Below are 27,493 nucleotides of genomic sequence, written 5' to 3' on the forward strand. Positions count from 1 at the left end.
ATGGCCGAGACAGGTGGTAAATCGCTCTATTCTTAAGACCCAAATATTGTTCATACTTTGATGATTTAACCAATACAGTTAGGCATAACTGTATACGAGCTATAACAAAATTCAAATACACATGTGCCTTTGACTCTCATTTTGAACAAACTCCACCGGCGGAAGGGCAATAAATTGAGCCTGAGCGTGCGGGTGTAGAAATCAATTGCATCTATCGACTTTTCCTTTTTTTTTTAGCGGTTAACCTGCATTAGCCGGTTGCTAGCTGTTGTTACAGATAGCTATAAGTGTTATATGAAAATATTTTATTTACACCAGCGGCCAAGGGGACTTAATAGTTTGTCAGAACACAGTATATGAGACGCAATGAACAGTCGTCTTCAAGAGATACGCGAGAGACAAAAACTTAGGCGGCAGCTGTTAGCTCAACAGGCAAGTACACAACGAGCCCCCAAGCTGCCTCTCAATGTATCTACAAACCTAACGGATTTGTATTAATAACGTGGAGCTAAGCGTGTTATATGCAAAGTGGGTTTTCATATAGTTTCCGTCCAACACGTCGATGCATGGGTGCCGATAACTTGCCTATCCCTTTCAAACATTCACAGTGGTCGCCCTCGAGAGGAGCAGACTCAATGTACGTGTAAATAAAAGATTTGAGCGCATTGAGGACCCATTACAATTATCCATAACGATATGGAGTCATGTACCAGCAGTACAAAACACCAAGGGGTGTTTTATTAAGAAAATGTTTCCTCATAGTCGGCACTGTATGGTTGGCACAACACAAGCAGGAGGGCCTTTACATTTACTTGTTCTGTCGTTACCACAGCTGGGAGCTGAAAGCGCAGACAGCATCGGAGCAGTCCTACACAGTAAAGACGAACTAAAAGAGATCGAGGAGACTAGAGAAACATGCAGGTAAGCTGTAGTGTTGGTACTGTTGATGGTGGCTGTGGCTCAGGCGGTAGAGAGGAGCATCCACCCATCAGAAGGTCGGCGGATCATTCCTCAACGCCACATGTTGAAGCATCATTAAGCAACATACTGAACCCCCAAGTTGCCCTGAACCATTACGAGTCCCAGTCCGTTTACTAAACTGCAGAAATGCTCAGAAGCATTTTTCTCTTTGGGTTTACTGCATGCACATTCTTTTTTTTTTCCATCTTGTGCGCTCTGTGTTGTCATTTGTTCAGTACCAAATGCTTCCTTTGGGACTTAGGAAATGTTGAAATATTGAGGTGTATTTGTTGTTGCAGGGCTTCATATGACAGCACAGCCCCTTCTTCTAAAAGGAAAGCACAGACTGAAGGAGAGGACACAGAAGAGGATGTGGAAGAGCAAAAGGTGAGTGTAACCACATAAATGTTGAGTTTATGAGATTTGGTATTATATAAATAAAACATAATTAAAAAGCCTGAATGTGTTAGGAGTTAAGTATTGTAAGTAATGATTGATTGATTGATTGAATCTTTATTTTGAACATGTTGAAAAAGTATATATAAAAAAAAAATAGAATTAAAAGAGACAAATGAACAAAGCAAACAAAAGGAAAACGAGCAACCACAACTCCAAATAACGTCCATGTTCAAAAAGGAGCAGGAAGAAGCATAAGCTTATTTAATCCCACCCCTTTTCCACTATCTAGTATCAATAGACTACAGAAATACCTCCTTGTAATTACATTATATGTTATGTGTAATTTTTTTTTTTTTTTTTTTTTAATATATACACATATATGTTTCTATCTATCCATACCTACGTATATACACACATACGCACATATACACATTTTCAATAACCCCATTAACACCTGAAGGATACACAACCTACAATTTTATATATATATATATATATATATATATATATATATATACACATATATATATATATAAAACACCCAGCACGCCCCTGCGGGCGGTTTATCCTTCAAGCTCGGGTCCTCTACCAGAGGCCTGGGAGCTTGAGGGTCCTGCGCAGTATCTTAGCTGTTCCCAGGACTGCGCTCTTCTGGACAGAGATCTCCGATGTTGTTCCCGGGATCTGCTGGAGCCACTCGCCTAGCTTGGGAGTCACCGCACCTAGTGCTCCGATTACCACGGGGACCACCGTTACCTTCACCCTCCACATCCTCTCGAGCTCTTCTCTGAGCCCTTGGTATTTCTCCAGCTTCTCGTGTTCCTTCTTCCTGATATTGCTGTCATTCGGAACCGCTACATCGATCACTACGGCCGTCTTCTTCTGTTTGTCTACCACCACTATGTCCGGTTGGTTAGCCACCACCATTTTGTCCGTCTGTATCTGGAAGTCCCACAGGATCTTAGCTCGGTCATTCTCCACCACCCTTGGGGGCAACTCCCATTTTGACCTCGGGACTTCTAGGTTATACTCGGCACAGATGTTCCTGTACACTATGCCGGCCACTTGGTTATGGCGTTCCATGTATGCCTTGCCTGCTAGCATCTTGCACCCTGCTGTTATGTGCTGGATTGTCTCTGGGGCATCTTTACACAGCCTGCACCTGGGGTCTTGCCTGGTGTGATAGACCCCAGCCTCTATGGATCTTGTACTCAGAGCTTGTTCTTGTGCTGCCATGATTAGTGCCTCTGTGCTGTCTTTCAGTCCAGCTTTGTCCAGCCACTGGTAGGATTTCTGGATATCAGCCACCTCCTCTATCTGCCGGTGGTACATACCGTGCAGGGGCCTGTCCTTCCATGATGGTTCCTCGTCTCCCTCCTCTTTCTTGGGTTTCTGCTGCCTGAGGTATTCACTGAGCACTCGGTCAGTTGGGGCCATCTTCCCAATGTATTCTTGGATGTTCCTTGTCTCATCCTGGACTGTGGTGCTGACACTCACCAGTCCCCGGCCCCCTTCCTTCCGCTTAGCGTACAGCCTCAGGGTGCTGGACTTGGGGTGAAACCCTCCATGCATGGTCAGGAGCTTTCTTGTCTTTATGTCAGTGGCTTCTATCTCCTCCTTTGGCCAGCCTATTACCCCAGCAGGGTACCTGATCACGGGCAGGGCGTATGTGTTGATGGCCCGGATCTTGTTCTTACCATTCAGCTGACTCCTCAGGACTTGCCTGACCCTCTGCAGGTACTTGGTGGTTGCAGCCTTTCTAGCGGCCTCTTCATGGTTCCCATTTGCCTGCGGGATCCCCAGGTACTTGTAACTGTCCTCTATGTCTGCAATGTTGCCTTCTGGTAGTTCAATCCCCTCAGTTCTGACTACCTTCCCTCTCTTTGTTACCATCCGACTACACTTCTCCAGTCCGAACGACATTCCAATGTCATTGCTGTATAGCCTGGTAGTGTGGATCAGTGAATCGATGTCTCGTTCACTCTTGGCATACAGCTTGATGTCATCCATGTACAGGAGGTGGCTGACAACTGCTCCGTTCCGTAGTCGGTATCCGTAGCCAGTCTTGTTAATGATCTCACTGAGGGGGTTCAGGCCTATGCAGAACAGCAGTGGGGACAGAGCATCTCCTTGGTAGATCCCGCACTTGATGGTAACTTGTGCTATGGGCTTGGAGTTGGCCTCTAGTGTTGTACGCCACATCCCCATTGAGTTCCTGATGAAGGCTCTTAGGGTCCCATTGATCTTGTACAATTCTAGGCATTCCAGTATCCAGCTGTGGGGCATTGAGTCATAGGCCTTCTTGTAATCAATCCAGGCAGTGCACAGGTTGGTCAGTCTGGTCTTGCAGTCTCGGCTGATTGTTCTGTCTACCAGTAGCTGGTGTTTTGCACCTCTGGTATTCTTGCCAATTCCTTTCTGTGTCCCGCTCATGTATTGACCCATGTGCCTGTTCATCTTAGCCGATATGATGCCTGACAGGAGCTTCCATGTAGTACTGAGGCAGGTTATTGGTCGGTAGTTGGAGGGGACCGGTCCCTTCTTGGGGTCCTTGGGGATCAGGACCGTCCGGCCTTCAGTTAGCCATTCCGGGTGTCTCTCGTTAACTAGCAGCTGGTTCATTTGTGCTGCCAGACGCTCGTGGAGTGCAGTCAGCTTCTTCAGCCAGTAGGCGTGAACCATGTCGGGCCCTGGTGCTGTCCAACTCTTCATACTGGAGACCCTTTCTTGGATATCTGCCACTGTGATGGTTACTGGACCCTGTTCAGGGAGGTCGCTGTGGTCTGCCCTCAGATCCACTAGCCACTGAGCATTGCCGTTATGGGTTGCATCCTTCTCCCATATGCTCTTCCAGTATTGCTCCGTCTCCAGCCTTGGTGGTGCTGTTCTCTTATTGTTCCCTTGCCACTGAGAGTACACCTTTGCTGGTTCTGTGGAGAACAGCTGGTTTATTCTCCTGCCTTCTATCTCTCTGGTGTACCTCCTCAAGCGGCTGGCCAAGGCTGTGAGTCTTTGCTTGGCAGTTTCCAAGGCCTCAGGTATGGACAGCTTGCTGTATTTCTTAGGCACCTTATTTGTCGCACCTTTCTGCAACTCTGTTAGTTGGCTAACCTCCCTCCGTGCTACTTTGATCTTGCCCTCTAGCCTCCTTCTCCATGGAGGGTACTGCCCCTTGTGGCTGTTCAACTTGTAACCAAGCATCTCACTGATCACTGCTGCCGTATTGTAGATCAGCTTGTTAGTGTCGGTAATTGTGGTTGTAGGTATTGCCCGTAGTGCTGCATTAACATCATCTAGCAGACCTTCTGAGGGTACTTCACGTAATCTTGGTAACCGGCTACGGGGGATCCAGGTTTCAAGCTTGGCCATGATCCTATTTTTCAGGTCAGTTCCTCTCGCACTCAACGATCCTTCTCCTATCGCACTTGGGGCTATGTACCCAATCTCGGGTGGGGGTGATGATATCTCCCCCCTGACCTGGCGTCCTGACTCCTCCTTGCCGTAGCATTTGTGTTGTACCTCGTCAATCTCTAGCTGTGAGAGCAGTCCCTTCTTTCGAATGTTGGAACACTGAGCTACTAGTTGTTTCGCCGTCATTGTGGATGTTGGGTATCGAAGAATCCATAGGTCCCTCATCCTATTCATGTAGCCCCTTCCGCCGGGGTTACTTGCGTAGTAGCATTCCAACAAATTTTGTTATGTATATGATTTATATGAGACTTCCAGTTTAATTTATCATCTATAATCACACCAAGAAACTTATGTTCAAGTACTCTTTCAATTTCCACACCATCTACATGAATCTGCACTTGTGCATTTCTAAGGGAATTCCCAAATAAGATAATTTTAGTTTTACTTAGATTTAGCGATAGTTTGTTCCTGTTAAACCATTTTTTAATTTTGCACATTTCTGAAGTAATTGTATCCAGCAGCTCCTTTAGATTCCCCCCAGAACAAAAAATATTTGTGTCATCTGCAAATAATACTAATTTTAATATATCAGATGCCTTACAAATATCATTTATATAAATAATAAATAATTTTGGACCCAGTACAGAGCCTTGTGGAACACCACAAGCAATGTCCAAGCATGATGAGGAATGGACACCCAGCTTCACAAATTGTTTCCGGTCACTTAAATAATTTTTCACCCATTGCAGTACAACCCCCCTAATCCCATACCGTTCCAGTTTATTAATTAATATGTCATGATTGATTGTGTCGAATGCTTTCTTGAGATCCAGAAATACTCCAGCTGCATACTGTTTCTGATCTATAGCATTCGTAATCTCCTCAATTGATTCGATTAATGCCAGAGATGTTGATCTTTTTGATCTGAATCTATATTGACTGTCAGAGAGTAATTTATATTTATCTAAGAATTTGTCTAATCGTTTATTAAACAGGTTTTCTAGGATTTTGGAGAATTGTGGTAGTAAAGAAACAGGCCTGTAATTTGTGAAGTGGCGTCTATCCCCGGTTTTATACAGCGGCACAACTTTAGCTATTTTCATTTTGTTTGGCACTTTTCCCGTCTGAAATGATAAGTTGCAAATATATGTTAGAGGTCCTACAATTCCTTCAATGACCTTCTTGACGATTTTCATGTCAATATCATTACAATCAGTGGATGTTTTATATTTACACATGTGTACAATGTCAATTATTTCTTTTTCCTCCACTGATGTGAGGAACATTGAGTTAGGGTTCCTATCAATCAGGTTTTCACTACATTCTACTGATGGCAGTGACTCAGGAATTTGTTCTGCCAGTTTTGGTCCAATATTTACAAAATAATGATTAAAGCTGTTGACCTTATCAGCAGTGTTTTCCATAATATTGCCATTATCGATAAAGTATTGTGGATAACTTTGTTGTCCAGAATTATTTTTAATGATACCGTTTAAAACATCCCATATTCCTTTCATATTATGTTTATTGTTGTTCAATATTTTACTATAATACTCCTTTCTACATACACGTATAATATTGGTCAACTTATTTTTGTATTTTTTATATTTATTTTCAGCTTCTTTTGTTCTTTGTTTTAGGTATTCCCTATAGAGTGTATTTTTCTTTTTACATGCATTTTGTAAACCCTTAGTGAGCCATGGTCTATCTGAATATTTGTGCTTTCTGTTGTATTTTATTGTTGGACAGTTTTTATCGTACAACTCCATGAATATTCTTAAAAATATGCCATATGCAATATCAATATCAGCTTCTTTGTACACCTTGTCCCAGTCCTGATTTAATAGATCGTTCTTAAATGCAGTCATAGTTTCTTCTGTCCTTACACGTCTGTATCTCAGTTGTTCTTCATGCTGATTTTTCTTATAATTAGTGTCATAAACTGCAAAAACTGGTAGGTGATCACTGATGTCATTAATTAATATTCCGCTCACAATGTTGTTTTCCATATTGTTAGTGAAAATATTGTCAAGTAAGGTGGCACAATGTGGTGTAATTCTGCTAGGCCTGGTTATTTTAGGATGTAAACTCAAACTGTACATAGTGTTTAGGAATTCGTCGGTCATTTTATGCTTTTTTGGATTCAACAGGTCAATATTAAAATCACCACAGATAAACATAACTTTTTGATTTGTTTTAGAGAATATTTCCTCTATGAAGTCATTAAATACTTGAATACTAGAGCCAGGTGTTCTATATATACAGCTAATTATTACATTTTTTTCTTTTTCCTTATAAATTTCAATTGTTATACATTCTAGTAAATTATCAATTACAGTTGTCATACTTTCTACCACCTTGTAGTTTAGGTTTTTATCCACATACACAGCTACTCCCCCTCCACTCTTGTTCCTTCTATTTACAAAATTCACTTCATATCCCTCCAGTCCAAAGTCCATTCCTTTCTCCGCATTGATCCATGTTTCAGAAATGGCAATAATTCCAAATGGATTTGTCAACTCATTTAGATATTCCTTTATATTGTTGAAGTTGGCATACAGACTTCTGCTATTAAAATGGATTATTGATAATTTATTTTCCGTGTTGATGGTGTGCTTAAACTGTTCATCAGTGAAGTAGCAGCAGTTACAGCTGATGTTGTAGAAGAAATTATTTTCCGGGTCTATATCCTTTTCTAAGTCTAGAACATTATGGTCTGTGTATCGAAATGTTCTCAGTTCCAGATTATCATAAAGAGAATTCCAATGAGTCATGTTGATATTGTTGCCGGATGCAGATGAAGTTCTTTTGGACTGTGCCATGTGTTGTGTTGTGTGTCACGTCACATGTGTATTCATACCTCCAGAGTAAGCTGACCTCAGTATTTGTCCAGCTCTTCCATATTTCTGATGACCAACACTTTGGCTTGTTCCGGTGTTCCATTGAGTTTAATGAATACTTTGCAGTTGGTGGTCCATGTATTTTGAATTTTTCCCTGTTTCTTCAAGTAACGTGCTTTCCTGGCAATGTCCGCATTTCTTTTTATCAGATGTTCGTTCATGAAGACATCGGATCCTTTCAGTTTCCTTCCTTGTTTTAACAGTGCTGTTTTCTGTTTGCAAATCTCACAATGATGGCTGGTTTGTTACTGTCATTTTTTCGGGGTAGAGGGTGGCAAGCCTCAATGTTGTTATAATCCACTTCCACACCTTTGGACCGTAGAAAGGTAACCACTTGATGCTCCGTGGAGTTGACATCTTCCTCTCCTGGCCCTCCTACATTGTCAGTGGCGACCGCCCGGGCGTATGACCGGGGTTTGATGCGAAGCCCCGTGATGATAACATCGTTCATCCGGGTGTACTGCTCCAAATCCGCCACTCTGTTCTCCAGGTACGCCAGCCGCCGATCCTTCTCGGCGTTCTGGATGCGGAGAGCCTTAACTTCCTCGACCAGGTCCAGGATGGCTTTCTGCTGCAGTTTGACAGTAGAAATCTCCTCTGTCATAAACTCCAGCGACTTCTTAATATCGTCTCCTTCCTCGGCTGACAGAACTTTTTTCGGGCCCATGCTGAGAGACGCTCTCGTAGCTTTGCCGTGACGACCGGCTAGCTACTTCCCAGAATCCTTTGCGGTGGCGAAAGGCGATTGTTTGATGTGTGATAAAGTGGTGTAGCCTACAGCAAAGCTATGTTCAAAAGTGTCTATCTTACAATATAGTTAAAGTTATCACTGACATCATTAGTGTTGACATAAAGGCTCTTATTCTACAAGCGTCTATACATGAGTGCCTTGAAATGTGGTGTGACTTGGACACAAAGGCTTGTAAAGGTCTGGATTGGAGGACAAAACTAATCTACTAAAATTGTCATGGTCCTGGGCCATGTTGGCCCAGTGTTCTTAGTTTCCTTGTATGTTTGTATTTTGTTCCTTGCTTAGGCCATGTTTTCTGAGTTGCCCTGTTGTGTTGTTCCCTAAGTGTTTTCCCTTCATGGCTTTTACCCCCTGTGTGCCCCTCTGTGTATCTGTGAGCCCTCGTCTCTCCTTATGTTTTATTCCATGCTTCCCCTGCCCATTATGTCTAAGTTCTCCCCGTGCTCTCTCTTCCCCCTGTGTGCCCTCTATGTATTTATGAGCCCTCGTCTCCCTTTGTGGTTGTTTCATGTTTCCCCAGCCCGTTATGTCTGTGTTTTCCCCGTGCTCTCTCTCCTCCTGTCTGAACCTCTGTGCACTTCCTGTTTACTTTGTGACTCTCACGCCCGTACATGTCATGTTCAGTTCACCCCGCCCTGTCTCGTTATGATTATCAGTGTCACCTGTGTTCCCCGTGTGTTCCCACTTTCCTCGTTAACCCTCTGTGTATTTCTGTCTGCGTCTCCCTCTGTTCAGCGTGACGTCGTCCCTCATGCTGTGTGTGATTCCCCCGTGTTTCCTGGTGAGCTTTATGTTAGTTTTTCCCAGTTTAGTTTTGTATCTCCTATTATCTTTGGTCAGCAATAAAGCTGCTTTTTGAGTTCACCCCCGTGTGTGTGAGTTTTGCATTTTGGGTCCTCCTCCTGCCTGCCACACAGCCGAGCCTTGACAGTACGACGCGCCACCCCACAGCCGGACATTCGGCCTTCTAATTCACCTGCTGTGGTGAGTGAGGACTCTGTGTCTTTTCCAGACATTATGACTGTTCATTCAGGGGCTGTGTTTTGTGTGGCGGATGTCAATGCGAGCTGCTTATCGCCTGTGCAGCTACCAGAAGCTCAGTCGGCTCCCTCGCAGCTACTTCCAGCTCGGTCAGCTCCCTCGCAGCCCTTCACAGCTCAGTCAGCTCCCTCGCAGCCCTTCACAGCTCAGTCAGCTCCCTCGCAGCCCTTCACAGCTCAGTTAGCTCCCTCGCAGCCCTTCACAGCTCAGTCAGCTCCCTCGCAGCCCTTCACAGCTCAGTTAGCTCCCTCGCAGCCACCCTCAGTTCAGTTTCCAGTGTCCCCCTCAGTTCAGTCTCCTGTGTCCCCGCTAGCTCAGCCATTAACTCCACCACACGCTCCATTTTCACCTCTACCATCGCTTCAGTCATCAGTTCGGTCTGCCACTCAGTCGCCCTTAGTTCCGTCATCCACACTACCACCTGTTTCCCTTCCACCCCAACCATCACTACACCCAGCCATTCAGGCTGCTACTCAGTCAGACATTCAACCCATAGCCCTGCCGTTACTATACTCTGTAGCTGAGCCACTAGCCGCCCGACCCACAGCCACTTCAGCCACTCCTCCACCCGTTGCACCTCCACTACAACCATCACTGCAGTCTCTAGCGCAGTCTCCTGCAGCTCTGCTTTCCCCAGTGCAGTCTCCAGTGTCCCCAGTGCAGTCTCCAGTGTCCCCAGTGCAGTCTCCAGTGTCCCCAGTGCAGCATCCCTTAGCACAGTCATCCACTCAATCACCAGCTCCACTTTCCCCTCAACTATCACTACCACCTCTAGCTCAGTCTCCTGTGCACTCACCTCTGGTTCATTCTCCTGTGAAGTCATCAACTCCACTGCCTACTCCACTCTCACCACCTCCGTTACAACAGACATCAGTTCAGTCCCCTGTGCCAGTGCAGACGCCCTCAGTTCAGTCTCCCGTGCAGTTATCTACTTCACCACCATCAGTAGCTCAGCTCCCACTCTCATCCGCATCTCCAGTAGCTCACCTCGCACCTGAACCATTGGCCCAGTCCCCGATAGCAATACGGTCTTCTGTTCGGCTTAACATTCAGCCAGGGGTCCCAAACCTCTCTGGCTCTACATCAGCTCCTGCTGGAAGCTCGGATGAGCTCATCCAGGACTCCGCGGCTCCCACGCCGCCATCTACCTCGTCCGCTGGGGGTTCCAGTGAGCCCGGCCAGCACCTCCTTGTCTCCGCTGGAGGGTCCGAGGGGCCCGTTCAGCCTCCTGTCTCCGCTGGAGGGTCCGAGGGGCCCGTTCAGCCTCCTGTCTCCGCTGGAGGGTCCGAGGGGCCCGTTCAGCCTCCTGTCTCCGCTGGAGGGTCCGAGGGGCCCGTTCAGCCTCACGCCGCATCAGCTGGAGGGCCCGAGGAGCCTGTCCAGCCGCCATCTGCGACCGCCTCGTCGTCGCCTGGTCCAGCTGCATCCGAGTCTTCGTCATCGCCTGGGCCAGCCTCTGCCTGTGCTTCTGCTACGCCTGGGCCAGCCTCTGCCTGTGCTTCTGCTACGCCTGGTCCAGTCTCAGCCTCTGCTTCTGCTTCTGCTCCGCCTGGTCCAGTCTCAGCCTCTGCTTCTGCTCCGCCTGGTCCAGCCTCAGCCTCTGCAGCTCCGCCTGGTCCGGCCTCAGCCTCTGCGTCCTCGTCTGGTCCGGCCTCCGAGTCTTCGTCCTCGTCTGGTCCTGCCTCCGAGTCTTCGTCCTCGTCTGGTCCTGCCTCCGAGTCTTCGTCCTCGTCTGGTCCTGCCTCGTCTGGTCCTGCCTCGTCTGGTCCTGTGCCCACCAGGCCATGGCCAGCACGCCTGGGACTGGAGGGCCGCCGCCGCCTTCCGCGCGGTCGGCCCCCTGAACTGCTCCATCGTCTCCTTCGGCGCCGCCGCCGTCTTCCGCGCGGTCGGCCCCCTGAACTGCTCCGTCGTCTCCTTCGGCGCCGCCGCCGCCTTCCGCGCGGTCGGCCTCCTGAACTGCTCCGTCGTCTCCTTCGCCGCCGCCGCCGCCTTCTGCGCGGTCGGCCTCCTGAACTGCTCCGTTGTCTCCTTCGCCGCCGCCGTTGCCTTGCGCGCGGCCGGCCTCCTGAACTGTTTCCACGTCGCCGCCGTTGCCTTGTGCACGGCCGGCCTCCTGAATTGTTTCCACGTCTCCGCCGTTGCCTTCCGCATGGTCGGCCCCCTGAACTGCTCTGTGTTTGGGTTATTTTCTTGGGCTCCGGTGTTTGCTGTGCTCTTCTTTTGTTTTCTGTTCCGAGCCCTCCGTCCTGGGCCCCCGCCGCCCGCCCTGGGTTGTTTTCTGTTTGGTTTTGTTTTTCTGTGTTTGGGCTGTCTGGAGCCAGCCCTTGAGGGGGGGGTACTGTCATGGTCCTGGGCCATGTTGGCCCAGTGTTCTTAGTTTCCTTGTATGTTTGTATTTTGTTCCTTGCTTAGGCCATGTTTTCTGAGTTGCCCTGTTGTGTTGTTCCCTAAGTGTTTTCCCTTCATGGCTTTTACCCCCTGTGTGCCCCTCTGTGTATCTGTGAGCCCTCGTCTCTCCTTATGTTTTATTCCATGCTTCCCCTGCCCATTATGTCTAAGTTCTCCCCGTGCTCTCTCTTCCCCCTGTGTGCCCTCTATGTATTTATGAGCCCTCGTCTCCCTTTGTGGTTGTTTCATGTTTCCCCAGCCCGTTATGTCTGTGTTTTCCCCGTGCTCTCTCTCCTCCTGTCTGAACCTCTGTGCACTTCCTGTTTACTTTGTGACTCTCACGCCCGTACATGTCATGTTCAGTTCACCCCGCCCTGTCTCGTTATGATTATCAGTGTCACCTGTGTTCCCCGTGTGTTCCCACTTTCCTCGTTAACCCTCTGTGTATTTCTGTCTGCGTCTCCCTCTGTTCAGCGTGACGTCGTCCCTCATGCTGTGTGTGATTCCCCCGTGTTTCCTGGTGAGCTTTATGTTAGTTTTTCCCAGTTTAGTTTTGTATCTCCTATTATCTTTGGTCAGCAATAAAGCTGCTTTTTGAGTTCACCCCCGTGTGTGTGAGTTTTGCATTTTGGGTCCTCCTCCTGCCTGCCACACAGCCGAGCCTTGACAAAAATCTTGTCTGGTAAATGTTGTCTTTGAGCCAGAGTTTGACTTTGCTCTTTTGCGTGACTATAATGACGTAAATACAAATGACTTATGAAAAAGGTGGAAGTATTAGTTCATTTTTCCATTTAATACTTTCAAGTATTATTAAAACTACAACCCATTAAAGGTTTTAACAGATTATAACTGAAGTTAATGAATTGTAAGGTGAAGTATAGATTTACAATCACAATTTCAGAGAAGTTTGCATGTTGTGCGTGTTAATTAATCAAATCAATAGAACCGAATAGAATACAGAAAACATGTAAAATATTTAAATTGAGACATTTTGCTATTTTATTTAAACAAAATGGTCGGCCCAGCAATGAGCCGTCGAAATATGATAGCTGGGATAGGCTCCAGCCCCAAAGTCTGTAAACATGGCCTTGTTCCAGCGGTTTTGGGAAGTGTTATTGCCATCAAATTCATAATGAGCAATTTTTTTTTTCTTAAAATGGTACATTTCATTTTCTCAGTTTCTGCAGTAAATAAAACATGGGTTATAAGATTTGCAAATCATTGCATTCTGCTTTTATTTACATTTCCCAAAGTGCCCCAACTTTTTTGGAATTAGGGTTGTATTTTATTATAGTGCGAAATGCATCGATTCAGATGTATTAGAACAAATATATGAAAATGTGGACAGATTTAGCAGGCTGACAATGTCCCATCTCACTCTTTGATTAACATCTAACTGATTTAATGTTTTTTGTACGTTTGTGTCTTAGTTTTTTTCTTCATATTAAACAGTGGTGGTATTTGTTATAGTTGACGATATAGTTAACCGTTCTCTTGCTTTATTTTGCAATTACATTCAGCTGCATTCGTCTGCTAAACATAGTCATAATCTATGTCTTAGTCATAGTCATAATTGTAAACCTGATTGGTCATTTGTACACACATGCACATGTGGGCCTGTTTGTGTTTTAGGATGAGCTGGAAGTGCAGCAACCAGATGAAACCAACCCATATGAAGAGGTGTACAAGGACTCAAGTACTTTTCTTAAGGTTGGGAAATTCTTTCTTCGCATTCACAGTCACTTTTGTATGGACTTGCAAAACCTGTTTCCACACAAAGTATCCAGCAACTTTAAGAACCTGTTTCCACACAAAGTATCCAGCAACTTTAAGCAAAAGAAAATTTTTGAATGGACTATAATTTGACTTTCCTAGAGATACAGATTACTCAGCAGATGTGAAAACACAGCAGGATGTCTCAGTCACTGCTCTCTGTCTACATTTGTCTTTTTTGGGGCATTTTACACACACACACACACACACACACACACACACACACACACACACACACACACACATATCCTGAGCAGAGCCATCACAGAGGTGATTAAATGTATCAGTGTGGCATCTTATTAATTTTGACAGCAAATTTTGGATTTGGTTTTGGTCTAGTTGTAGTTGACCAAATATCACAAAATTCTAGTAGACTGAATTGAAAGTTGATTCAGTTGACTAAAATATAAAGTGTTAAAGTTTGTTGTGTTTTTACCAGTGAGAGTTGTTCCACATGGTTTACAAAGTGTATTATTTTCCTTGACATCAAATGCCAAACTTGCCCGTATGTCTGTTTTTTTTTTCTTCCTTCCAAGCAATGACATTTTGTCGCATTTTCACAAGAAAAAAGGGTGTACCTTTTTCCAGGGAGTGCATCTGACCTTATTGCACAATAGGGCTGCCACGATTAGTCGACAAGTCACGATTATGACGGCTAGCAAAATCGTCAACGACTAATTTAATAGTCGACACATCATTTGAAGCTTTGTAAGATCCCAAAAGACACAGGAATAAGTAATAGGATTTAAGAGTGTAATAACGGACTGAAACAGAAGATGGCAGCACTGCATGTACAAGGATGCCAGCTGCCGTTAAACCCCGAAGAAGAAGAAGCAGTGTCTGGTATCATAGCTGTGTCCAAATTCAGAGGCTGCATCCTTTGGAGGCCGCATTTGTAGGCCAGTTACGTTACAGCAATGCGACGAAGGCTGTCCAAATTCGATGACTTCTGCAACTGCGGCCAATAAATGTGTCCTTCATTTCCCCAGATTTGAAGGATGGGTTGGGTGTATCCTTCGTGGCCCAGCCTATCCCAGGATTCATAGCGCAGCCCAGCCAATTCCATCAATGGCAGCAGCTAATTAGTTTTAATATTACTATTATTACTCTTTCTGTGTCACAAAATAAACTTTTAACTTATTTTCAGGCAAGAATGTAGCTGTGCAAACTTCAAATATCTGCTTGGTTTATCAAGACATCACATATTTGCAAAAGCGCTCTGACGTTTTTGGAGACGTCTGTTATCCACCAGCTCGATAGCTAGCTGGGGTTCAAAGCTCACTAGAGCCGACGAGAACAGCAAACTCCCGGCAAATCGTTTTCAACCCCCCGCTGTCTTTTGCTACTCAGGTTAAACATCATATATAAGTCACTTAGATAACTTAAAAATTTTATGTGTTTTATTTATTCCTGAGTAAATCGGTTTAGCTGAGATTAAAGTTATAGTTTTTACTAGGGCTGCACGATTTTGTATAAAATGAGAATCACAATTTTTTTTGCTTAGAATTGAGATCACGATTCTCTCACGATTTTCTTTTCCAATATAAATATTTATTGCACTTATTAACTGCACATCATCTTCGTAACAGTTGAGACTGAACATAAAAACAATAAATGTAATAATCTAGAAAACTAATTGAAATGACTGTCAAGCTGCCACTGCCATGCTTCTAACAGGAAACTTCACTGTGCTGTAACAGGGCTTGCAAAATTTAAAAATCCCTGGTAGCCCTTCAGTCAGGGACTCTTCAGTTTTTGGTACCCCAAAATAAATTTAAGCAGTCCGAATAAAAAAGAGAGCAATTTTTTTGATTGATGTTTTGTTTCCTGTTTTGTGTCCTTTACAATATTATACTTTAATGTATAATATTGTAAAGGAAACAAAACATTAATCAAAAAATTGTTGAAACACAAATTACAACATTGTATAAAAATTACAATCATCAACTCAAATACTTGGTTCTAATTGAACAGAAATTTCTATGAACTTGTAAGAACTGTGTAGGACATGAATCAGTCTGTGTCAGATCCTGAATTTGAAATTTCCACTGAAGTCACGAGTAAGAGACAAGTGGAACCAAGATCGAGGCCATTTGCTTTTTGAAGTTTGCAAAGACTGCTAAATTGTGCCAGTGGTAGTTCACTCTTTGCAACATAGTAGCTGTTCTAAACAGATTTTTCAGGTTTATTTTTAGTATGTTATTTGCAATTGGTGTTTGTTCTGGGAAAGATATTGCAGACTGAGCAATAATGCATTTCTTGCATTTCTCATGGGTTCTAATGGGGGCCTTTCTTAAAATGACTGGTCCCAGTAACAAAGGCGCTTGTCGACTCAGAAATCGAGAGAAAACCAACAACACACCCGGCACAACATTATGTTATTTACACGGGTGCACATAAGTGGTCCGCATGTGCGCATTCGCTGTCAAAATAAAAGACGCGCACCAGATAAGAAGTTGCAACGCGTGTTTGCGTCCATATAAAAAGCACTGTTTTTGTCCGCTAGAGTGGGATTTTCACGGCACATTCCGCACCACATCTCTGTGCGTTCATCATTTGTTTGAAGCCAGCTCACCTCCTGCAACCACTTTTCCGAGAATACGCGCTTCTTTTGTGGTTCGGACTCCTTCTGACATTTGTTTGGAGGTGGAGGAACACCAAAGCAATTGCTTAAAGGAGCTTCTTCGACATCTTTAAGAGTTCTAAACAAATGTCTGTCCACCTCCAGAAAATCTTATGTATGCAAACGCGCGTTGCAACTTCTTATCTTGTGCGCGTTTTTTATTTTGACAGCGAATGCGCACCTGCAGACCACTTATGTGCAGCCCCGGTTATATAGCTCGTCATATTGCAGCCACAGAAATTCTTTTGTCCATGAAACTATAAAGCTGCAATTTCTTTTTGCCTCGTAGTCTGATTTGTCATAACTTTTCCGTTTTGTGGTAAGCTTTTCTTTGGCTGTCACTTCTTCACCCTGACCTGTCTTATTTGGCTCAGCAGAACTAAAATATACAGAACTATAAAATATATACCCAACTAAAATTTACCCAGCTACATTTCCGAAAGAATGCAAAAGCATTGACATATATTTTAACTTCCTACGATAGCCCAACGGGCGGGGCAGAGATAGATTTTTGCTAGCCCGACTGGAAAAATCGCTAGTCCCGGGATGTCGGGCTAGCCATTTTGTGAGCCCTGTGTAACATGATATGTAAAAGATTTTTAAATTTAAAGGCACTGATTTTTTTTTCATTTCAAATTGCTTTGGTGATGCTAACCTAGATTTTACCCAGAAGATTTAGTGCAACCAATGTGACAACGGGTTAACTTGAAAGAGAAGGGAAAAAAACAAGTAGTGAAGGAAGAATTATAACGCTATCATTTTTAGTTGCTTCTTAAGTAATCAGCAGCCAAGCATATGTAAGATAAACAAGTTTTATTCTGGCAGGTGTTGCCAAACCAGAAGTGTCAGTTTTGTTTGCCAGCATGAGCATTTGACTTGGACTGAGGATAGTCTGTGGAATGTTTTCTAACTAATTAAATTATTCATTCAGTGCCAGTTTCTATTGTAACACTATACTACTTGCACTGTAAACATTTATGCTGTTTAAGTACTCTTATATTTAAATTAGGGCTGCCACAATTAGTCGACTAGTCATGATTACGTCGACTATCACAAAAGACGCAGGAATAAGTAGTAGGATTTAAGAGTGTAATAAAATCAGTGAGTAGTCTCACTGTTACAAACAAAAATCAGCTCTGGCAAGCAAGGGATATATGAACAGGATTATTCATGTTTTCACAGTTTGTTCCTAATATGTGTTGGAATTAAATAATTTGCAGTGCCTCAATACTGCTATGCTTTTTTTATTAATAAGTGTTATAAAGTTATATAGTGTAGTATTAAGTGGACACAGCCCTGAAAAATAAAGGCATTAGACCATGTGTCCTTGGGGAGTGGAAAGCTGCAGACTCCCGCTCATGCTTGCCTGGGAAAATGCAGATAAGAGAGCACCATCTCTAGTGGAAAGTTACTGAGACACTGTTGTGTAGACTAGAATGAGAGAGCTTCTGTAATAAAACTGTTAGGAGCACACCGCCATTTTGAGATCCGCGGCAGCGTGTCATGCAGGATGCATCTCCCTTCTAGAAGTAATAAAGTGTTAAATGGTCTACTGAGCAGTGTTTTGTCTTCCATTGGATGACTCTGAGGAATCAAAAGAACTCGGTGAAGTGTTGATATTTACATATGATTCCACATTTTATCACATTCCATAAATTTTATATTTTTGTAATACAGTGGTCCCTCGTTTATCACGGGAGTTACATTCTAAAAATAACCCACAATAAGTGAAATCCGCAAAGTAGTCAGCTTTATTATTTACAATTATTATTTACAATTATTATAGATGTTTTAAGGCTTTATACACTTTTCTCAGACAGGCGTGAACTTTTCACACTTTTCTCTCTTGTTTAAACACTCTCAAAGTTCAAACCTTCATAGAAAAATAAGTCCAGTATTATAGAATGAAACCAAAGATCAAACCCTGTTTTCAGGGGTTCATGTTCAGGGTCCAGAACATGGGAATAGAGCAGCTGCGAGAGAAGTCAACATTAATGAATCAATGGTACGGAAGTAGAGGAAGCAAGAAGAATGAGTTGAGTAAAGTTTGACTTATCTGACTGTTTTGTTTTGCTTAATGTATCTTATAATCCGGTGTGCCTTGTGGTCCGAAAAATACGGTAATTTCTGCCTTCCTTCAGCATGTCCAGAAGTCCAACTTTTTGTGCAATGGTTAGCATCATCCTCTGCCTTTTGATTGCTACCTCAGGGGCCTTTGACAGTGCAAAACGCACAAGATTGTCAATGATCTACATCCAATCAGGATGAAGAAAAATATGTGCTATAAAAAAAATATTAAATATTTTAAAATGGCACATATTAAAGGTATGATAAAACACAGGTTCACATGTGGTTTGTCTTTATATGGCAATTTTCTTTCATTCTCAGGGTACCCAGTCATTGAATCCTCACAATGACTACTGCCAGCATTTTGTGGACACTGGGCATAGGCCACAGAACTTCATCAGAGATGTTGGTAAGTGTGTGCTTGCTATTTGATTGTTTCATATTCATGTATGTGAGTCTGACCTCTGTGTCGCCTGTTGTAAAGGCTTGGCCGACCGATTTGAAGAATACCCTAAACTTCGAGAGTTGATCAGACTGAAGGACGAACTCATCGCCACTACCAACACCCCTCCCATGTATGCTAAATGAATACTAATGTTTATCTGATTATGAGTGCAATTAATTTATGCTTGAATTACAGTCCATCTGGAATGTGTTCACAGCACTTTACTTATTCCGCCTTTTGTCATGTTACAGCCTTATTTTAAAAGGGATAAAATTAATTTTTCACCCCAAAATCCCTTAATTTGATTTGATTTTTTAAAAGTTTTTCTTATGTATATAGTAAAATAAAATACAACAAAAATATAACATCTACAGAAGTATTTACAGCCTTTGCTAACACATTCAAATTTGAGCTCCGGTGCATCTTCTTTTCACTGATTATCTTACAAATGTTTCTACAACAAGGTTGGAGTCCACTTTTTCTAAATTCAGTTGATGGAACATGCTTTGGAAAGGCACACCTGTCTATATAAGGTCCCATAGTTGATAGGTCATGTCAGAGCACAAACCAAGCCATGAAGTCCAAGAAATTGTCTGTAGACATCTGAGACAGGATCTGGTGAAGGGTACATAAACATTTCTGCAGGGTTGAAGATCACGATGAGCACAATGGCCTCCATCGAAGTTTGGAACCACTAGGACGTTTCATAGGTTGGTCGCACGTCAACCTGAGAGAAGTTCTATGAAAGCAAATGGGAGAAATTGCCCAAAAAGAGATGTACCAAGCTTGTAGCTTCATACATAAAATAAAACCTACTTGGAGGCTGTAAATGCTGCCAAGCGGGTTTTAACAAAGTATTAAGTGAAGGCTGTATATACTTATATGCATGTTATATTTTTGTTTGTTTGTTTTACATTTTTATTAACTTTGCAAGAGTTTCAAATAAACTTTTTTTTCTTTACTTTGACACTGGCTTATTGTTTGTTGAATTTGAGGTAAAAATAAATGTAATCAATTTTGGAAAAAGCTGTAAAAAGTGTGTAATAAGATATGGAACAAGCGAAGCACCGTGAATACGTTCCAGATGCACTGTAAAGTAGTCACTGACCATTTCAAGTTCGGTACGTTTGTCTGTGTGTTTAGGTACCTCCAGGCAGACCCAGAGCACTTTGACCTGAAGGATTTGAAGTGCAAATTCGATGTGATTTTGCTTGAACCTCCTCTAGAGGAATACTACAGAGAATCAGGCATAAGCCACACTGAACGCTTCTGGACCTGGGATGATGTATGTATACTATTTCTGACTGGTTTGCATTTACTGGTTTAGACTAGCATGTAATTAAATACTGAAAACTCTTACTGTTTTTAAAAAACACTACAAAACTAAAATAAATAAGCTACAGAAGTTATTATCTTATGTGTGAAGGTGAGGTAGGGGTTGGTTTGAAACATGACTCCAAGGACAGCAAACAGTTTGGACCTGTAAAACAGCCAGCATCCCAAATGGCACTGTTTATCTGCTGATGTGAAAGTCTGTTAAAATGTGTCATAATTCTGATTGCAAAAGCTGCCAGACAGGACTGAAAAAAAGGAATGGCTTTATCTCCTGCAGGTTTTTTTTTTATGCAAAGGTAGCCTATGAGCTAGAAAAGAAGAGTTAAGTAAGTAGTAGTTACTTACTCAGCATGGAGTGTTCTTCTCATTTACGCTTATTCCTCTTTCCATTCCCTTCACTCTCCTATTATAGCTCATGAGACTGGAGATAGAAGAGATATCTGCTCTACGTTCCTTTGTCTTTCTCTGGTGTGGCTCTGGTGAAGGACTGGACCTGGGCAGGATGGTAACGCAATTTTTTATTCATTAAAAAAAGCATTCAGTCCTGGAGTGAGCCAAAATTTCTCATTGTAACAGGTTGATCAATTTTAGACACTTTACCTGTTAGTGGTTTTAATGTTATGGCTAAACAACAAAAAAAAAATACACACCCTACTACCAAAAAAATCCACAATTGTCCAGAATTTAGTAGATAATAATTTGATTTACTGGTTCCCAGTTTGCCATATTAAGGATTGACATATTTTCAGTTGCTCAGAACCTAATTCAGCATGCTTCTTATCCCCGAGTTAGACATCAGGAAAGTGAATTTTAATTAATTAGGTTATGTAATAATTTTATAGAGATACATTAATCTAAGTCTGACTTATGAGTTTTAGGGGAGAATATATCTACTTTTGCTTTGAACTTAAAAATGTTTATGTCGATGTTATTTTTCTTGGACAGTTGGAGAAATGAAAATTTATTGATATCATGACCCTGTTCTAGAAAGCAGGTTTAGGGAAAATCTGAGTTAATCAAGAGATGAGGGGAGGTCTGTTGGTTTTCCCATCTAGAAGGATAGGTACAGGAAGAAAGAGAGAAGGAATTTAATTTAATTCAATTCAATTCAATTGTATATGTACAGCACCAAATCATAACAACAGTTGCCTCAAGGTGCTTTATAATGGTATGTTGTATTTGGAAAAAAGAAAACAAGCTTATCCTGTGGTTTTATTAATCTGTATGACTCAGTTTCGTTTCCTCATTCATTGAGTTGATAACAGAACGCTTCCTAGAATTCTTTAATCTGTAGAAATGTCCATCTTGGCGAACAGTTAAATTGCAATCCAGCTGTTCTCTATCTAAGGAACAGTTCCCTGTCATCAGTGTAAAGACCGAGAAAGTTATCGCTGGACATCGTAGATTGCCAATAAACTCAGAATAAATTATATAACACATACCAACATAAATCTTGTGACATAAATGTGCTTTACAGTTTTTAAATACAGATTACTTACAGTCTGATCTGTCCTGACCTTAGAAAAATATGTTCACACGTTGACATAAGCATAAAATGATTTGGAATGAATGTTTGAACCTCAACATTTGCACTTTCTAAAAAAATAAAATTGCCACAGAATAGTATCAAAGTTAAGAGGAAATTCCTCTTAGGCTACGTTCACACTGCAGGCGAAAGCGCATCAAATCCGACTTTTTTGACCCTATGCGACCCATATCCGATCATGGTATGACAGTGTGAACGGCACAAATCCGATCTGGGTCACTTTCGTATGTGGTACTGAGTCCGATACATATCTGATGTTTTAGAAAGCGACTGCTGTTTGAATGGTCATGTCGCATTAAATCCGTCTTTTACGTCACTGACACAAGACAGACGCCAATTATCAGCTCCCAAGAAGACATCGCAAACGCTTGCTGGCCATCCAGTGAAACTGTTTGGAAGACAACGTTGGAGAAACATGAACATTTTATTTGTACTGTATAATCTGCAGATTCTGACAGAAATCTGCAACTATCCTCTGAAGCAGCGCTCCTCTAAAACAGCAATAAGGACAATTATTATGTGTAAATAACAAAATAACTTAAAGCAAAATTGGGAAACGTAAAGTCCGAAACAAGTCTTCATATTAACGGCCATCAGTCAAACACTGTTTGATCTGGGTCTAAACAGAGCTCGTTGTGTGTGACGTCTTCTTTTGTGCATGCGGGACACTTTGAGCGTTCACACTCAGGGCTCGCAAAATCACTAGCCCCGGGACGTCGGGCTAGTGATTTTTCCAGTCAGGCTAGCAAAATCTATCTCTGCCCTGCCCGTCGGGCTATCGTAGGAAGGAAAAATATATGTCAATGCTTTTGCATTCTTTCGGAAATGTAGCTGGGTAATTATGTCATTGGCATCGGTGAGCCACTGTCAATATGTGACATATTGAAATCGCGTTTGAATTTGCGCTTGTTTTTTGCTTTCACTTTGCAATCGCGCGAACTGTGTATAGAGAGCGACAGCACTGATTGGTGAGTGACAATCATTTGCGCACCAATTTCTCTGACATCGTCTTATCAATCGTTAGCTTACTATGCAAACATGACAAGTGAAATCTCCGGCAGCTTAAACATGTGAGAGGTTGATCACGCAGAGAATCGCTGAGCTTATGTGAGTGCGTGTGTAAAAGCAGCAGGATATATATTTTAGTTCTGCTGAGCCAAATAAGACAGGTCAGGGTGAAGAAGTGACAGCCAAAGAAAAGCTTACCACAAAACGGAGAAGTTATGACAAATCAGACTATAAGGCAAAAAGAAAGTGCAGCTTTATGGTTTCATGGACAAAAGAATTTCTGTGGCTGCAATATGACGAGCTATATAACCGGGGCTGCACATAAGTGGTGTGCAGGTGCGCATTCGCTGTCAAAATAAAAAACACGCACAAGATAAGAAGTTGCAACGCGCGTTTGCGTACATAAGATTTTCTGGAGGTGGACAGACATTTGTTTAGAACTCTTAAAGATGTTGAAGAAGCTCCTTTAAGCAATTGCTTTGGTGTTCCTCCACCTCCAAACAAATGTCAGAAGGAGTCCGAACCGCAAAAGAAGCGCGTATTCTCGGAAAAGTGGTTGCAGGAGGTGAGCTGGCTTCAAACAAATGATGAACGCACAGAGATGTGGTGCAGAATGTGCCGTGAAAATCCCACTCTAGCGGACAAAAACAGTGCTTTTTATATGGACGCAAACGCGCGTTGCAACTTCTTGTCTGGTGCGCGTCTTTAATTTTGACAGCAAATGCGCACATGCGGACCACTTATGTGCACCCGTGTAAATAACATAATGTTCTGCCGGGTGTGTTGTTGGTTTTTTCTCGATTTCTGAGTCGACAAGCGCCTTTGTTACTGGGACCAGTCATTTTAAGAAAGGCCCCCATTAGAACCCATGAGAAATGCAAGAAATGCATTATTGCTCAGTCTGCAATATCTTTCCCAGAACAAACACCAATTGCAAATAATATACTAAAAATAAACCTGAAAAATCTGTTTAGAACAGCGTACTATGTTGCAAAGAGTGAACTACCACTGGCACAATTTAGCAGTCTTTGCAAACTTCAAAAAGCAAATGGCCTCGATCTTGGTTCCACTTGTCTCTTACTCGTGACTTCAGTGGAAATTTCAAATTCAGGATCTGACACAGACTGATTCATGTCCTACAGTTCTTACAAGTTCATAGAAATTTCTGTTCAATTAGAACCAAGTATTTGAGTTGATGATTGTAATTTTTATACAATGTTGTAATTTGTGTTTCAACAATTTTTTGATTAATGTTTTGTTTCCGTTACAATATTATACTTTAATGTATAATATTGTAAAGGACACAAAACAGGAAACAAAACATCAATCAAAAAAATTGCTCTCTTTTTTATTCGGACTGCTTAAATTTATTTTGGGCTACAAAAAACTGAAGAGTCCCTGACTGAAGGGCTACCAGGGATTTTGAAATTTTGCGAGCCCTGACACTAGAGCGCGTTCGCTGTCACATTTTATTTGTAGTGTGAACAAGCAGTCAAAAAAATCAGATTCGATCAAAAAATCGGAATTGAGCATTAAGACCTGCAGTGTGAACGTAGCCGAAGTTTCATCCTCACTGGTTAAATAGTGATCACATGCTCTCTTTTCTTTCAGTTTCCTTTTTTTGTCTTTTTCGTGTGACTGCTAGTTTGTGGTAACTTTGGTAGGGGCGATCATGGCTCAAGAGTTGGCAGTTTGTCTTGTAATCGCAAGGTTGGCGGTTCGAGCTCCGGCTCGGACAGTCTTGGTCGTTGTGTCCTTGGGCAAGACACTTCACCTACCGCCTACTGGTGTTGGCCAGAGGGGCCGATGGCACGATATGGCAGCCTCGCTTCTGTCAGTCTGCCCCAGGGCAGCTGTGGCTACAACTGTGGTTTGCCTCCACCAGTCTGTGAATGAATAGTGGAATTGTAAAGTGCTTTGAGGGTCTTGAAAAGCGCTATATAAATGCAATCCATTATTATTAACTGAGCCTAACTTTAGGAAGTCCAGAAATATGCTTTCTTATATAGATAACGATTTGCAGTTGAAGTTACATTATATACGAGTTACCCATTGACCTAGCCTACAGTAAAGGTTATTTATTTTCAGTTAAACAGCTTTAAATGCAATGCTTGTTCAGTCTGTACAATACATTGGGATGTCATAATACCTACCGTTTATTTCTTCTTTTTCAGTGTTTGAGGAAGTGGGGCTTTAGGAGGTGTGAGGATATCTGCTGGATTAAGACCAACAAGAATAACCCAGGAAAAACCAAGGCACTGGATCCAAAAGCAGTATTCCAAAGGACCAAGGTATTTTGTACACACACACACACACACACACACACACACACACACACACACACACACACACACACACACACACACATTTGGTATATTATTGATGTAAATTGTGGGATTAATTGTATAGTATGATGCATGATGACAAACAACACAATCCTTCCAGGAACATTGCCTAATGGGAATCAAAGGAACAGTGCGTAGGAGTTCTGATGGAGACTTCATCCATGCCAATGTAGACATTGACTTGATCATCACTGAAGAGCCTGAGATGGGAAATGTAGAGAAGCCTGTGGAGATCTTCCACATCATTGAGCACTTCTGTTTGGGCCGCAGAAGGTTGCACCTGTTTGGAAGAGACTCTACCATCAGACCAGGTACGATGGATATGTGCTTTTCTTTGGAAAATATGTTGACTTAAAATTAGTTGACAACAACATTTTATTTACTTATTTTCAATTCAATTTCTCTGTCTTTCGTTCTTGTTTGTCATTACACATATTGTTTCGTTTTTTCCACTCTCATTCTAGGCTGGCTGACAGTGGGTCCTACTTTGACAAACACCAACTTTAACCCAGAAACCTACGCTGCACATTTTGGTTTACCTAACTGCCATCTGTCTGGCTGCACTGAAGAAATAGAGAGGCTCCGGCCCAAGTCTCCCCCTGTTAAACTTAAGTCGGACCGTGGTGGCGGACCACCCAGAGGGGGGCGTGGTGGGCCAAATGCTGGAAGAGGGGGAGACAGAGGTCGAGAAAGAAACCGACCAAATTTCCGTGGAGACAGGGGAGGGTTCAGGGGTAGGGGAGGGCCACATAGAGGCTTTCCACCTCGGTAGAGTAAAGAACTAATGCCATCCACACTATAGTGGGAACTTCCATTTGTTTTGTCTGAAGATTTATCCGTAACTCATTTTTGTATGTAAATGATTTAGATGGAAAAAGTTGAGAAGTTTGCCAGTGTGGTTACTTTTTTAATCATTTTGATTTCTTTATATTTTTCATGGATATACGTTAGATTGAATAGGAGTTTCCTGAATAAAATAGATTTTCACCACTTCTGTTTGCATATTGATTTTTGTATTTGGAGATTGTTGGGGGAAAACTCTGTAAAAAACCCAGGAGAAATAAAGACACAATGAGACAAAGTTACTTTCTTTATCAAACGTGTACACGGGTGAGCTGCTAAGAACAACTCACACCATGCACAGTGGCTTGGTAATTTTTATAGGCACAGAGCACAGAGACAGTGAGAACAGGATAACAAATAATAAACAGATAAAATAAAACAACTCCATATATGGTGCTAGTCTCGTCAGCAGAGAGCTAGGGAAGATAAAACAATCTAAAACAATATGTCCCAGAAACAAGATGTGTTTGCTGGGAAAGTCTAAAAAGATAATTCTAAACTAATCTAACCATAGGCAAAGGGCAGACAAAAGGCATCATAGAACATTTAAAAGAAGGTAAAGAAACATAGAATCATTTTTCCTGTAACATTCCCTCCTGTTTTAACTTATTTTAAATGTATACAACAATTGTCTGTGAAGGTTATTTATTAAGTATCTTAAGCAATTTTTTAATTTTCAAAATGTCAGCATAGCAGAAATGGAAGTCATTTGGTCTAAAGAATAAAACAAAAGAAAATAATAAAAAGAAAAACATAGTAAATGAAAATCATAGTAAATGAAATAACAAGTGGAATAAACAAGAAAAAATAATAAAACTAAAACTACAAAAAATAAAGGATAAAAACCTTATATTTTAAAACGAAAACTACAAAAAATAAAAGGATGAAAACTAAAATGAAAACTTTGTATTTAAAAATGATGAAAACCAAATATGTAAAATGAAAACTTCAAAAAATACAAGGATGAAAACTTCAAAAAATAAAAGGATGAAAACCTGCATAACCTACTAATGTTTTAATCAGTGCGTGATCACTTGACAAGTCATTTTTAATCACCACGTCATTCATTAGCAGTTATTACAAGTTCTCCTCTAACAGAATTGCAACGGGATGCTGTTCTTCTTGAGGCATGGCAACATAAGCAGTCATTGTAGTTGTTATCATCTTTGAAATCATTACTCTTAGACATGGCGGTGTAGCTGCTCCAGATGTGTGGTCAGTGACATATTTCTGCAGAATGGTCAAATTCTGCAAAGCTTCATAAATGTCTCCGCTTACAAACTCCTCCTTGTGATGCTGTTAGCAGGTCTAGAGTCAGTCTGTTCTGCAGCACCATCGTTCTGATGGCCTGCTGTTCTCCTGCTAAGGCGGTTCCCAGGGTCTTAGTCAAGTTGATGTGTCGTAGCAGAGCATATCGGTTGATTTCCACGTGATCCCGCACCTCGGCAACTCCAATGCCGGGGATCAAGCTCTGTAAGAATTTCACTCCTCCTCAGATGCGAAACTCTGGTTCCTTTACTGCTTGGTGCCGTCCGTGCACATCCTGTCTGGTAATGAGTCTTTGTTTGTAGTATCATTCGGTAGCTGTAGTTGGAGCGACAGTTGAGGCTCATCAGTGTCGCGTTACTGGCACAGGTTTCGTTGAGTGAACAGTC

General features: G+C 42.3%; 2 protein-coding genes across 2 annotated transcripts; one reads left to right on the top strand and one right to left on the bottom strand.

Moving 5' to 3' along the window:
* Positions 1-164: 164 nt before the first annotated feature.
* Positions 165-25,985, top strand: mettl14 (methyltransferase 14, N6-adenosine-methyltransferase non-catalytic subunit). The gene is made up of 11 exons (XM_080879199.1): positions 165-432; positions 833-921; positions 1,260-1,347; positions 13,486-13,563; positions 18,638-18,725; positions 18,801-18,891; positions 19,905-20,046; positions 20,509-20,601; positions 24,825-24,941; positions 25,096-25,306; positions 25,460-25,985. The coding sequence occupies exons 1-11, from the start codon at positions 367-369 to the stop codon at positions 25,765-25,767; spliced, it is 1,371 nt and encodes a 456-aa protein (XP_080735325.1). The 5' UTR covers positions 165-366; the 3' UTR covers positions 25,768-25,985.
* Positions 1,845-5,301, bottom strand: LOC308394737 (uncharacterized protein). Its single transcript, XM_080879201.1, has 2 exons — positions 4,837-5,301; positions 1,845-2,319 (listed from the first exon to the last, which is right to left on the bottom strand). Exons 1-2 carry the CDS (start codon positions 5,002-5,004, stop codon positions 1,945-1,947), a joined length of 543 nt encoding a protein of 180 aa, XP_080735327.1. The 5' UTR covers positions 5,005-5,301; the 3' UTR covers positions 1,845-1,944.
* Positions 25,986-27,493: the final 1,508 nt, after the last annotated feature.

The sequence above is a fragment of the Rhamphochromis sp. 'chilingali' genome, assembly GCF_963969265.1.
Source record: "Rhamphochromis sp. 'chilingali' genome assembly, chromosome: 4".
Taxonomy (NCBI): domain Eukaryota; kingdom Metazoa; phylum Chordata; class Actinopteri; order Cichliformes; family Cichlidae; genus Rhamphochromis; species Rhamphochromis sp. 'chilingali'.